Raw genomic sequence first — 14540 nt, 5'->3', positions numbered from 1 at the left:
TGATGAGGATAATGAAGATCATTGCAAGATTGACGACGACAATGATAACGACGACGATGATGATGATGATGACGACGACGATGTCAATGGTGTGAGCTGCCTGCGCCGCTCCTGCCCAGTCGGTCGATCGATCGTAACTTCCCGCCAGATAGCTGCCGAGTGGCTCGGCGTGGTTGGTTGACCTGCATTTTCCCCCGGCAGGCGTAGTGGCCTTCAGGCAGCACGTGAGCAGCCTGGCCCGAGCGCCCGGCATCCTGGAGCTCAACAAACACGAGGCCGAGGTGGAGGAGATGGGCCAGCCCGAGGGCTCCGGCCTGTGCTGGCAGGTTGGCCAGGTAATCGAACGGGCTGTGGCGATTGTCGTCGGGCACACGCACACGCGTGGCCAAGGCGTGGCACGGTCAATGTTTCGCTCGTGAGCAGAAAAAAAATCCCGCCAGTGGACGTGCGGATGCAAAGCGGAGGCTGCGTATTGTTTCGTGGCAAAATAAATAGAATTGACCGGTGCTCTTGCAGCTGCTGCTGCAAGCCTTTTGTGTGTAAGTCCTTTCCATATACGACGCATACATTGTTGGTGGTCATTGGCCTCGTACACAACATGTTGACGCCTTTGAAATGTTGGGTTGTCAAAGGGGGACTTAACCAAATAGTATCGCTGTGCGTGTATGTGTGTGTGTATGTTTATGACTTCATGCTGTAGCATCTTTGAACAGATTCATTTGCTCATTGTACTCTGATGTTGCGTTTCGTGGGATTGAAAGAATACGTTTCAGTAACAAACACGATGCACGATTTAAAAAAAAGCAGCCCTATTAGAATGAACATTATAATACAAATCTGCGGGGTTAAATTGTCCACCCTGGGCCGTAAACAATGCCGATAACATCATGGATGCAAGCATACGCGATCTTAAAAAGAAAGATAAGAACGGTGGAATTCAAAAGGAGGGCTTAAAATCGACATCTAAAGCGTCGAAAATACGGAGGGACGTAAACAGGATGTAAACACCGGGCAGTGTCCCTCCCACGCTCGCCTTTACAAGCCTTTGAAGCGACCCCCGGCGACCCTGCCAATGTCCTTTAAACAACGTTAGTCACGACTCGGGAGCAAGCACAGCACGACCTGCGGCCGTTTCCCGGGAGATGACAGCATCAGCCGTGCCTGTGGGTTCACCCCAGCTCAAGCACATCGCCCCCCCCCACCCTCCCCGCTGCTCCCCCCTCTCCCTGCCCACCACCACCGCACCCCCCTGCCCCTACACCCCCACTGCCTACACCCAAACGCCCCCCTCTCCCAAACCTTTCCCTACCGTGAGTCCCCTCCGCCCCCACCCGTCCCATCAGCGCGCCTAGCAACCGAACAGGGACATTTTGTGCCACAGCATGAGGATGAAGTGCCGCGTGAACATCTGCCGTTGAGAGAGTGAGAGAAAAATAATAATGATGACCGACAAAGGAAAACATATTAACGCGCGCGTTTTCATCGGCTTAAATTGAATGCCCCCGTAGGACGATCTTGCGAAGAAGCGGGGTCCTGCCAACGCTTAAAACCCTTCGCCACAGGAAATAAATGCAAAAATGTGGAAGACGTGTTTACTGGAAAGCCATGTAGTAGGCGCACTGTTATGCAGGAGCCTGGCGTTAACGGCGTTCAGCACGATTTAAGCGACGCTTTTTTTGCATCTTCCTCGTTCGTCATCTGCAGGCCAATTTTTGCCCGTTGGAAATTTGGGCAATCAGGAGCCATTATAGCCGGGGACAAGGTCTTTTTATTTCAGATAACACAGCCTTCCACTCGATGCTTTTTATTTCATAATTGTTGGTTCAAAATTAAGCGGACGTTCGATATATTTTTTTATTAATTGTAAAAATCTCTTCTTTCTTCCGGTCGACTTGAACACATCCACATCTCGCATTCAAACACAACACGACAACGCCTGTACATTCCCCTCCGTTTGCTTTGGTTTTGTTTGCCGCTGGTGGTGGTGGTGTTGAAGGATGGTGGCATGCAGCATGCTTCTTTGGGGTTCCCCGGTTCCTATCACCCGCATCTCCTCCTTCGCCGGCAGAGCCTTGACGCCTACGGCTTGCCTACACATTCCCAGGTCAGCCTACCAACCAACCCCCTCGCTCCCCTCCCTCCGCACCCCGCCGCTTCCTGATTCAAGCCCTGTGCCTTTTACAGCAGCAAAATCGTGTTTCCATGGGCTGACTCGTGCTCCCTCTCTCTCGTTGCACCACAGAATAAATATATAAATGTGGCGATGTGAACTGGGGGGGGGAGTAGCTGCGGTGGCGCAGTGGTGAGCGTGCAGGGTCCTGGTTGGATTGCTTGTCTGATTCGTTAAGTATTTCGTAAGCGTTTCAATCATTGGATCTCCTCATTCTGAGGTTTACAATAAGGCCGTTTCCTTGCTTCAATGAGATAAGCTAAAATTAGTATGAACATTGTACCCACAGCAATATCAATCTATCAGTGTTGAGCCACAGTTACTAATCAATGGTCAGCCGCAGTCATATCTGGGAATAACACCGACCTGATTGACACACCTAGAATTTAAAAATGATTAATTTGCTGATGATTACAAATTGCCGAGTGTTTATGATTCAGCGGTGAATGTGAACACCGCGTGGAAGAAACTCCCCCACTTCACATTTTGGGGCCGGGCTTCTCAGGCTGAATGCTGTTGAATGCGATGCCACTGAATGACCCAAGTTAATTGTATACTTCATGTTAATATGATGGACCTCATCTTATATTCTTGGTTCTTTCGGTAAAGTCACCACGTAGAAGGGAAACAATAAAATAATAAAAATATAAAACAATTCTCACGACGTTTCGACTGCAACACAAGCAATCATCATCAGGTGTGAAAACCACAGCAATAATTTTTTTTATTGTTTCCCTTCTACGTGACTTTACCAAAAGAACCAAGAATATGAATCCCTGCAGTCACGAAAGCTTTAAATCAGGACCTCATCTTGTTTGTATTTCTGAAATGCAATCGCTATATATGTGTGTGCGTGTATATGTTAGGGATCTGTTCACAGTTTTAAGATTAATCTAATAAAATCCAAAAATCAGGCCTACATATGGAAATATAGGATTATCCGCCGCATTTAAAGTCAACTTCGCGTTTTTCTCCCAGAAAGTAGCATCGCGTGAAATCACATTTGTTAGCACAAAGATGCCTAAAATTGCTACGTCACGTGAACCATCCGAGACTGAAATTCCCCCCAAAACGGATTCGAAATCGTCCTCATGAATCTGAAAATCCCTGAATGCAAATGTTTTTTGTATCCAATACTCACCCCTGAATTTACATGTGTGGTACTGGTTATGTTTCCTGCAGAACGCATGCCGGCCAGTCACGCGATTGTGGTTATTATGAGTTTGTGCCACAGCTGTTGAGCCATACCATCCCGTGAACTGTACACAATTGATTCAATGCCGCTTTGTGGATTTCACTTGAATGTCATTCCTACTTTACAAACGTGGAGGATTACAACAAACTCAGAGTGGTCCCCTCTCTCTCTCTCTAAACACCACGTGCATGGTACAGCCCTATTGTTGATCCCCTGCTGGATGAAGACCTCCCAATGACTTGTGTTGTCATGGGGGTTAAGTGACCGTACTTTCACCACGCTGGTCAAACATAGACACTCGAGCATAATACAGCACGACGATGAACTTTACTATGTTGTCAATGTAACAGCGTAAACGCTAAATTAACCCTATTTTGTCTTGGGCCCTATCGGTGGCCAACAAGGGGACACAATTGGTAACAATCGTCAGACAAAATCGCAAAAACGGAAACAGGGGAACAGGGACGACCGCGCCTCTGGGCCAACGTGAATCTGATTCTCCCAGCACCGGGCCATCGTCAGTCGGCGGGGATTTCGGAGTTCACAGCTGCCGCTCGGTTAGACCGAGCCCCGAAACCTTTAGGAAAAGCGAGGCTTGGTTGGCTGATCACAAGCGAGACTCTGGTTTCCCTGGGTCGTGCTCTGGCCCTGTCTCGCTTTGTGCCCGCCACTGGCCGGGAAAGGATGTGCGGGATCGACGGGTAAACGCTGGCAAATGCTGCCACCGCTTTACTTGCGACCCCTGTTCTACGTGACGAGGAATCGCGTCTTGTTAATGGCCTGGGTCCTGACCACTGTTCACTCTGCGCATGTGTGTAACCATCTCCAGACCCAGGGAATGGGGTGCAAAACCCGGAATGGATACGTCGTATATGGAAAGGACTTGCACACCAAGGGCTTGCAACAGCAGCTGCAAGAGCACAGGTCAATTCTATTTTAAATGTCTCCGTGCTTACTTTTTTTTGCCACAAACAATGCAGTTTATCCAGCTTCTCGTGTGACATGCATGTTTTGAATCGTTGTTTTTATTCGCACAGAATGAGAATTTCAATTTGCATTGAGATTGCGACACCAATGAAATCAAAACGTGTTCCGATAGCACGCAAATTTCGAAGGTAATATACGACGCTGGTTAGCTTCTTGCTGTCAGTTCACTTGCACTGAGTGGTTGAAGTCTATCCCTTCGCCAGCCAGGAGTACCTCTGGAGAGCAATCAGAGCATGCCATCCACTTTGATGCTGCCATGGGGTAATTATGAGCCCACTGGATTTGCAATCTAGAGGTTTCTTAAATCACTCCGTCTCTATCCACCCATAATAATAACAGCAACAACAATAATTTACAGCCATTTGTCTCGGGCATGAATGTCTCCCCATGCAGTGTCGATCGTGAGGATTGGTTAACCGTACTTCGCCAGTGTGAGTTGATGCCAGGCAGGAGGAGGAGGAGGCCCTAGAACGGTTCAGAAATCGTGGCTGGGAAGCAGACACCTTGTTTGTTTTTTTGTAAGCATTTTTTATTGTCATTCAAGAGCCCAGAACAACAAGTGGGGAATGTCAAAAGGAGGGGTAGAAACAGCGTGTGGCTTATAACAGGTCAGGGCATAATATACCCTACTGTGGTAGAGGTAACGATCGGGAGCAGTGTATTTAAAGGGGGGGGGGGGAGGGGAGTGGGGAGGAACAATGTAACCAAACAGAACTCAAAATAAAAATAAGATGAACGTGATGTCCAAGTTTGTCAGTCTTGCACTCTCCCAGGAGAGCAATGATTAGGGAAGCGGGTGACTTCTTAAAAGGAATGATTGCGTTAAATTGTCATGATTGGAGGTTTTCTGCATGGTCACGTAATTGTGCCAAATAGCCTGCCGTGGTTTACGCATGCTAGTAGCAGCGGTTGGCTCTGTGCATACATTCATCACGTGGTGCCGTCTTTCCCCATCACAGACTCTACCAGAAGCGCATGCAGCTGCAGCGGCTGTCCGTGCAGACGCACTTCAAGCAGCTGCACCTGAGCGATGGGCCCTACCCTCAGCCTTCGAGCGGACTGCGCAACCAGCAGCAGTGCCAAATCCTGACCCAACAGCAGCAGCAGCAGCAGCAGTCGCAGCAGCAGCAGCAGCAACAGCAGCAGCAACAGCAGCAGCAACAGCAGCCCTCGCACCTGCTGCCTCACCAGGACATTCCGACACACAGCCTGCACAGCCACCTGCACCAAATGCAGCTGCAGGAGAACCAAGGAGGCCAGTACGCGACAGCTCAGCAGGGCAGTGACGCGCATGCAATGCTCCCGCAGCACTTCCACTTGCAGCAACAGCAGCAGCAGCAGCAACAGCAGTCGCTTCAGCAACCTGAGCAGGTGTACGGACACCCGCAGCACTACTCGCATCACCTGCAGCAGAGCAGCCAGGCTTCCCAGTTGCAGCTACAGCAACAGCAGCAACAGCAGCAGCAGCAACAGCAGCAGCAGCAGCTGTACGCGCATCAGCTGCAGCGCGGGCCGCAGGCTTTCACATCAGGGGCGGAGGCTCACGTGACGTTTAGCCGCCCTTCCAGCTGCGACGAGCTCCTGCAGGCGCAGCTGCATGGGCAGCAGCAGTACCAGCTGCACCTGCTGCAGGTGGGCGCCGACGGGCAGGATCTGCGGCCGCAAGCGCCGGCGCCGTACGAGCCCGGCGCAGGCGAGGGCCCCCGCGCCGACGGCGCCACGTACCTCGAGCAGTGCCGCTTCGCGCGCGACTTCCTGCAGGGAGGGCAGCCCTTCGCGGTGCCGGCGGGCGGCGCTGGCGGCGGTGAGCGGGGCCTCCTCCTGGACGGCGGAGAGAGGCCGGGGCGGGTGACGTACCGTGACGCCGGTGCCGCCGGAGAGGAGCTCGAGCTGCTGGGCTGCGAGATGATGGAGGCGACGGAGAATCAGTCGACGGTGCTCGCTGGCTGCTGGTGACTGCCACCCACCCCACCCCCCCCCGCCCTCACCGCGAGGGAAGCGGAGGTGGAACGAAAGCCCGGGAGAGACTCTTTGTTGGCGCGCCTCGTGGCGGTGCCGCGTTGCAGCGATACTGCGCGCGCCGGTGACAGTTTGTCGCTACGCCCGACAGCATTTTGTTTGGGAATGTCTGCGTTCGATGAGGGGAAGCGTTTCAGACGGGGAGAGCCTCTTCCCCAACCCGGACGCTTTCCCGTCAGTTTGTTTCCACCAAATAAGGTAATTTGCGAATTCCCGTGAAGTTCCGTGGGCGACGCGCGCCGGCAGAGAGACGGACGAGATGCAAGCCGGGTCGGCGAACGGTCCAGCATGTGTGCACCAGTCTGGCTGCCTGAACACTGGGCCCGGCGGATCGACCGAGGGTGGAATAACAACGCCGCCGGTGGCAGTGCGAAGGATTGTCGCCGCGTGGGCGGGCAGCCCGACGGGAAGGGCTGTGGGCGTAAAGATTCAGGCATTTGGACGTAGACGGCCGTCTGGATTCTCAACAAAAGCAACATCAACATCCTGCTGCTGCTGCTGCTGCTGCTCCTTCAAACTGAAAAGCACCAAATACGGATGAAATTATTACGAACATGAAACAGGACATTGCCTCTTGCGGGCCAAGCACACAACCACAGGTCTAAAATTATAGCTTTTAACAGGTTACGCGAATGCTTCCAAGCTTTAGATTTGTTTTTATTTTAATTGTTTACGTGCGTAAGAAACATTTCGGCCTTAAGCTGTTTGACAAGAATGACCCACCACGGAGGACCTTGGTGAATAATAGCTGCGGCAAAAGGGATATCTTAAATTGAGGAAGGAATTTAATAGGGCCAGGAGAAGAGGGTGGGGGGGGGGGGGTGGGGCGAGCTCGTTCCCAAAGTGGGGAGGGGGGGGGGGTGGCAACGCGAGATGATTTCTCGTTGTAGCTGCTCCTCGCTCCGGGCACATCTGGGGAGAAGTAGAGAGGGGGTGGGGGAGCTGCTAAGGTGAAACGGCGATGGCCGCAAAGAACGTGGTCAAGGAAGCGATCGGCCGATTTGGCTTGAGGATGAATGATGCCCGATGGCGCCCTCTGCCCTCCGAGTGTCCAGGGGGGCATTGGAGTTGCGCGTTTGAGTACGGATCGCAGTGGTGCGATCTGTACGGGGCGTCCAGTACAAAACGAAGGGCTGTGAATGGTACACGGGAACCAAGCGTTTTAGGGCACATCCTCAAAATGTGCGTGTTCTCCCCGCCCCTCCACCCACCTACCCACCCGTTTTTTTTTTATTTTATATATATAGCTTGTGAGTTCTCTTGTCAAGAAGACTATAGAAAAAAATATAACAACAGCTGTGCGTTTGACAAACGTTCGAACAATGAAACCGCTGGCTGGCTGCTTACGACGAACTAATATGTCAAAAGTGGCATCCGGCTGATGTGCTATCATTCTTCGTCACCATGGAACAACTTATTTTTGTGGTCATTCTTAAACTTTAATGTTTTAAAAAACACATCAATCATTTTCTTTTAATGTAAGCAGTACATGCGTACATACATCAGCGTGGTGACATCTGAATATCTAGCATTTAAGACGGGCTTCAGTGTTACGTACAAAAAAAATAGTGTTTGATTGGTTGCTGACTATCATCAAATGACTGTGAAACGCGTGACTTTTCAACTGTGGGGGCGATGCAATAGGATCGTTGTTTTGCTGCACAGAAGACCCACGCCTTTGGCATGATGATGCATCGTTACAGTGGCGTATCGTCGGTTGCCGTGGGAATCTGGTGCAAGTAATTAAATGCGGGGGGGGGAGCGGGGGGGGCACCCCACTGTCCAATCCCTACCTCTTCACAGCCCGGCACCTGGGTTCTAGCGCTGTTCGCACCTTCCCCTACCACCCTGTGGCTACGTCACCGCGTCGTGGCGGTGACCCGTGAGCATGGGAAAATTAAACGCCGTGACCCGGCTGGAGAGGAAAGGAGCCACGAGAAGACCCAGCTGCAGCTGCCCCCGGGCAGCTCCCTGTGAGCCCCCAGAGCTTCCAGTAACCGAGGGGCGACGTGTTCACTTGGGGTCGCCCAAAAAGAGACGTTCACGTTCGTTCTCCCCTGCAGTTGTCGGCGCCGCGCTTTGAGTCGCGGAGCAGTGCTGCAACCAGCCCCCCCCCCCCCGACCGTATGCAGCAGGTTACCCTGGTTGATTAAATTGGGGGCAGTCGAGGGAGGGAAGTCGTCGATTTTGGTCGCTGGCATCGGATGGAACACAGGGACGCGTCGAGCCCGCGATGCCAGGGAAAGTTGGCCCCTCCGTGAGCACATGCATAGGGCCGACAGGCAAATGTGGTTGTCAAAAATTTGAGTAAAATGTCGAGTCACAGTAACGTTAAAATAGTGTGTCTCAACATTGAAATATATGGTGGGGGGTTTTCTTTTTTTACACATTACGGTTTTTAAAAAAAATTGGTCCACGAGCTCACCCGAGCTCGTTTGTAATAGTGAATGACCCCATCGGGGGAAGCCGGACCGTCGCTCGATTGAGGCAATCCCTCCATGTTTTGTTTCCTGCCGTGGGGCTGTCTTACCTCCAGGGGGGGGGGGGACTGCTGCAGCTGCTTAAATGCGCAAAGACGCACGATGCTCCCATGGTGCCCCCCCCCCCCCCAGCTCACGACAATTTTTTTCTTGGCACAGTTTTTAAAATCAATTTGGCATCACTGAGCCAAGCGCGGAACATCGGGAAGGGACAATGTTGTATGGGACATTTAAATTGTGAGCCCTTTTCAATGATCATTCTCCAGGATGTTGGTGGCTTTCTTTTGCCATTGGCTTGGTACTTCGTTAAACGCATCTGGGTTGTTTTGCGCATTCAGGTAAACTCAAATGCATCTTTAAGCACCAACTCATGTCCCCCCCCACCGCAGCGATATTTAGATCAACAGTGGTAATTTTTCTCTGTTAAGTGTTGTGCAATTATTAATAATAATAATGATATTACAATATTCATAATTGGTGTCAGTGGAATACGGTGTTATTGAAGAGCGTGCTCGAGAAAAAAAAGCAACTTTAAAATATTTGCGAATGACATCGATATTATATAATTGCCTATTGTGTCCTTTGGTTTGTGCTAAATTCCACAATGTTTTATCAACTTGAAAAGAAATGCGAATGTATAACTGTAAAATCAGGCGGTGTTTTATGTTTATTCAGAGGGTGGTTAAATTTTGTGTGTTTCTTCAATAATAATAACAGTAATAAGCTTAATGCACTGCTTTCATTGAATGTGTACATTTATATTTAACATTAAATTTATTGTTTTGCCTCCGTTTCAGGCACGTCGGTCTGATAATAATAACTTTTCGCTCCAGTGGTTCATGCCTTTTTATGTTGCTTGTGTGTTAATTTTAACTGTAAATTTTTGGTACTTTTGCTGTACAGACTAACAACAATTATACATATTACAAAAACTGTAATATAAGTGATAGTATTGTTTGTATGAGATGAAGAAGTCACTTGCACAATCAGGGGGAAGAGCTGCCTATTTTAATATAGGTACTTTATTTAGCCTGACTTGTTAAGACAGCAGCACAGGATAGGCGAAACATGCCTACTTGTTACGTCAAAAGCGTGAGGGTTATTTTACCACGGTTTTCACATCGGATCAGTCCACGCTTAACGTCACAAACTGAGAAAAATTCCATCTCGGCCACCCGTTGGCCCCTTGCAGGCAGCCGCAAGCGACCTGCAGAGTGGGTCTTGTTGATCCCCCCCCCACTCCACCTGCCGGAGCCATGCCAATGCTGTCCTTTGCTAATTTGCGGGTGAGATGGCCACAGCAGCGGTCTTCTGCCGCTTCGTTCGTCGTGCCTTGCGCGCGGAGGCTCAGAAGAAGCCCCCCCTTACCCCCCCCCCCCCGTTCATATTTGGGGGCATCTCGTGCCGCCAACAGCGAGTGAGTCCGGTTCGCCTGTAAGTTGAACAACGCATCACCGGAACGAACGGGGGGGGAGGGGGGGGGGACCGTTCGTGGGCTTCGCACTTCAGCAAGCCAGAACGATGGGACCCCCACGGGAAACACGATGAGAGCCGACGGTAAAACGCGTCACTGCGGTAACACGAGACGCTTGTCATTGCCGGCCGTATTGCTTATGAATAGACCATTTCTCCACTCTTGCCGAACGTGCGCAGGGATCAGCCTTGTGCAACCAATGTGTTACCACTTTGAAGCCGGCTTTCGACCGTGCCGAGCGACTTTTGCTCACGATCCAAGAATCACGTTGCCCAGTGCCCTTCGCGAGCAGGTGTCGATCGAATGTGCACCGGGCTTAACTTTGTAAATGCGGACGTATTTGCTCTCACCGATCCAGCCAAGTTCTCCCTTCCCACATGCCTAAAGTTCTGCTCAAGGTCCAAACAGTAGCGTACACCTTTGGTGGAACGCGCACGCTTTTGCAGCGCTGGACGGCGCAGTACCTCCCGTGGCCAGCGTTGCATGTGCACGCGGTGTATTGGTACGCGATAGGACGTGTCAATATCTCTTTGGCGAGATGTTAACTACCTCGCCAGGTATACAGGAGGTCGTAGGTTTGATCCCGACCCTGACGCCTGTATATTTTGAGTGTGCGTGGTCTCCCCGTGGTCGCGTGGATTTTTCCCTCTGCATTTAGAAACATGCGTTAAGAGTATTTGGCTGCGATACATTTCCACATCGATCAGCCACCTCGTTGAGATATCGTTTGCGGCCAGGTCACTTCTGAAAAAGAGCTATGTAGCTCAGTGGGCCTTACCTGGTAAAATAAACATTGTAACATTGTTTAGTTTTATAACATCGAGCATTGTAACGGTCGCCATTTCTGTCCTACCAATTGCACGGCAGGGTGATTAAGCCGGGAATGTTGCTCTTGACGACAAGGAAATAGATTCGATGTTTTAGCTGGTGGCCTTTGAGAGCCTTCCGTTGGCCAAAACATTGAATCTGTGAAAGAGAGAGATTAGTCCCTATTCTGAGTACTGTATTTCTATTTAATGTACACGAACTGCAATTACATCAAGTAATGTGTCACATAGTTGAAGAGCCAGTAATCAGTAGCACAATTTCTCCAAAGAGCAAACCACTTTACCTATTCTTATATATGACTTAAAAAACCGGTGATGGAAAATGTATTTTTCATCGAGTTAAATTGATAACATTTATTTTATGAATAAAATTACGAAGCAATTCACAACCATCCTGGTCAACGACACGATTGGACTTTGGTATTTTTGTTAAGCGGACGTCAGTGTCACGTGCAGGGTGAAATTACCGCACTACCAACCAGGAAATCCACTTTCAGAAGAAACCCGCGGGTGAAGGCTTTTGTTCGTTTTGGGTGCCATTGAAGGCTCTTATTTTGCTGTATCAGCATATTCAAAGATTATTTGTGAGCCGTATGGCGGCATGACTCTGTGTCACTCGCGCAAAGGCAACGCGGCTCTCCGTTAACGGTGTCATTGCCTTGTCTTTCAAACCCGGAATCTGGTGCATTTGACATACGACGGCCTATAAAGTAACCGCACTGTTCTCGTCGTACATTTAATCATAAGCAAACTAAATGTTTGGCTTGCTTCTGACCAATAGAGGACAATTCAACATTTTATATGCTCAATAAAGTACCGTAGTAGCACTCGTAATGATGATAATTTTCTTATACGAATTCATATTTAAAATATTTGTTTCCGCATTGATTGCAGGAAGGGTCTCGCTACTTTACGGCGGCTATGAGGGCACTCCAAGTCTGGGGGTATATGAAGGGTTACATTTGCTTCACGTATTTTGCAAATGGTCATGTAGACAGAGCCTCCACATTGCAAACATCTGATCCGTTGGAAATGTAATCTCTTTTATTTGGTCACCGCAGCATTGCTTCTTGTTAAACGCATCCTATACTTAAGGTGTTGTAAAAAAAAGTACAAATAACGCGAGGGTAAATTAATTTATGTATTGAAATATCTATGTCGAGGTGAAATATGACTGTAAAGTATGTAGAAAGGCAATACAAGCAATTTGTGCATGCACATTGGTGCACTTTGCTTGCAATAATCAAGACCGTTCAGCAATATTGTTTATGAAAGTATTTCCAAAAAAAACTGAGTTTAAATGTTACTATTAATGACGTTAATACAAACAAATAAAACGATATAAAACCAAAAGGCCCTGAGCAATTTGTTGAATTGTTTTTTTTACAAACGAATCATCCGAGCATTCACTCGCACGTTTGTCCTTGCTAAAGTGGATGAGGTTTTAATAAACGCAGTGAAACTGTCGCAATGTGTTTATTCTACCTGTGCCGCATTTACGTTGAGCATATTGTATTCCTCACGGCGTCGTTATTGTATTTGTTAAATATCCGCTCTGACCGAGGGAAAGTGGAGGCGGGGTGGTGGGTGATGAGAATTATTTCAATTAAAACGTCGCTGGCTTGCCTCCGACACCACCTTTTGGGTAGAAAGACGAGATGGCGTTTATTCATTTGATTATTGACTTTGAACTTCGGGGCTAAAGTTCCCACCCATGTGGCCGAGGCGTAACGCACAAGGTGCTCAACTTCAACTTGCCTCCCCATTATCTTTCTAATGGAAAAAAAACATCGGCAAGTTAATCTATTAGCCTCATTCTTCTTACTTAACGGTGCAATGTCCCCCGCCCCCCACACAAATTTAATATACGGGGAAAAAAATCGAAATGGCACACATGATGAGTTTTATTTTAGACCAGTTTCCATCGTTATTAATTTGTAACCGCCACATTTTTTTTGAATCTGAAACAATGAGATGGTGTTGTAAACCACGCTCTCTTTGTCTACTTTCATATTGACATTCCGCTTATGCTTTGAGTTGAACTGTACGCAGTTGGAAAACTGCGCACAAGCGTATCGCAGGGCATATTCAAATAGATAAAATATATCTTCGAGATTTCAGTAAAAAAAAAACCTCACTGTGACAATTTGTTTAAAAAAAATTCCATGACTGACCTATGTAGCATTTAGTCGAATGCTGTTAACTTCAGTGCATCATTCTGTTATCTTTATCCGTGAGCAAAGATCCTGTGATGGGGAGGATTTGTGCTCTGGGGGGTAGTGTATTGCTCTTGTGCAGTTGCAGATGGTCTCTTTCTGTTGTTACCTTGGTTTTTGTTTTGTTAAAGCGCTAGTTATTTAAATGCTGACGTCAATAAATGTGGCAATGTGCAAAGAGCCTTTTGGGTCCAACTTTGCGTATACTTAAATTGCCTGGGCGTTGAAATTATATACCTTGTTTTCCAACAGTTTAATCAGACCCATTTGACTGAATGTGTTATGCATTCTTCTGTGTGTTTTTTTTATTAGACACAGTATAAGATTCCCTTTTCATGTTCTTGTTTTAAGCCATAGTCGGCGAGTGTCTAACTCACAAGGTACATAAAAAACACAAGTATTCAAACCTAATGGGACTCAAAGGCACATCAAAGTCATCAAGATGAACAAGGTCACCTTTTTGGCTTTCAATGTTTCGAAGATCAAAGCCGGTTGTTTTGCCATCAATAAAGCCGGTTGTTTTGCCATCAATAAAGGCTTACGAATTTTCAGATGCGTTTATCATTGCTTCGCAAATAATGTGAAAATACCCCCCATTAATAATAATGTACAACCCTTTGTCAGTCGACTGCTGGATGAAGGCCTCTCTATAACGTGCTGGTCATAGTTTTTATTTTAGCATACTTCACCGTGATGATCATTGAAGGCTGGTGAAGGGAGGATGGGGCCCAGAATTGATTTAAATATCACTCGCCTCTAACGTTAGCCATGGCTGGGAATCAAAATTCCAGACACACGTGTTCATAGTGCGGCTAACCACTTGTGCCACCCTCCACCCCCCAAGAGGGTTATAGTTGCCTTGCACAAAAAAGGTAACACCCCACAGCTTCGCTAAAACATTTTTTTAAATATATTGATCGGTGGTAAGAGATTCACATGACCGCATGCGATGTTTGACAAATAAGGCTACATTTCTTAAAGGTCGGCAGAAAGAAGTCAAATACTTTCAGCGTCACTTGCCATGCGCTGGGTTTTGACAGCTTATGACGCACGCACACATTGTATATTGGTGAACTTCACATTCATTCGCGAACAAAAAGAGTTTGCTTTTTATTCTTGTGTCAATAGACACAGGGGTATTGACGCTTGCGTGTCAGGGCCTCATAACACAA

The 14540-nt window shown here is 48.3% G+C and overlaps 1 protein-coding gene across 3 annotated transcripts in view; it reads left to right on the top strand.

Moving 5' to 3' along the window:
• Positions 1-13917, top strand: part of LOC116948149 (serine/threonine-protein kinase SIK2-like) — an 83413-nt gene extending 69496 nt beyond the window's left edge. For 2 of the 3 annotated variants that reach the window (XM_032964558.2, XM_032964560.2), the window contains 4 exons: positions 202-335; positions 1997-2104; positions 4195-4289; positions 5312-13917. In XM_032964558.2, the coding sequence (XP_032820449.2) occupies positions 202-335; positions 1997-2104; positions 4195-4289; positions 5312-6308 (1334 nt within the window). In that variant the 3' untranslated portion in view covers positions 6309-13917. The remainder of the gene's footprint in view (positions 1-201; positions 336-1996; positions 2105-4194; positions 4290-5311) is intronic. The other variant, XM_032964559.2, reaches the window with a different exon arrangement.
• The last annotated feature ends 623 nt before the right edge of the window (positions 13918-14540 follow it).

Source organism: Petromyzon marinus, chromosome 32 (genome assembly GCF_048934315.1).
Source record: "Petromyzon marinus isolate PM22_M1 ecotype Great Lakes invasive population chromosome 32, UKy_Petmar_22M1.pri1.0, whole genome shotgun sequence".
Classification (NCBI taxonomy): domain Eukaryota; kingdom Metazoa; phylum Chordata; class Hyperoartia; order Petromyzontiformes; family Petromyzontidae; genus Petromyzon; species Petromyzon marinus.
Note: the sequence above shows the minus strand (reverse complement) of the source record. Positions and strands in the feature narration are given on the sequence as shown.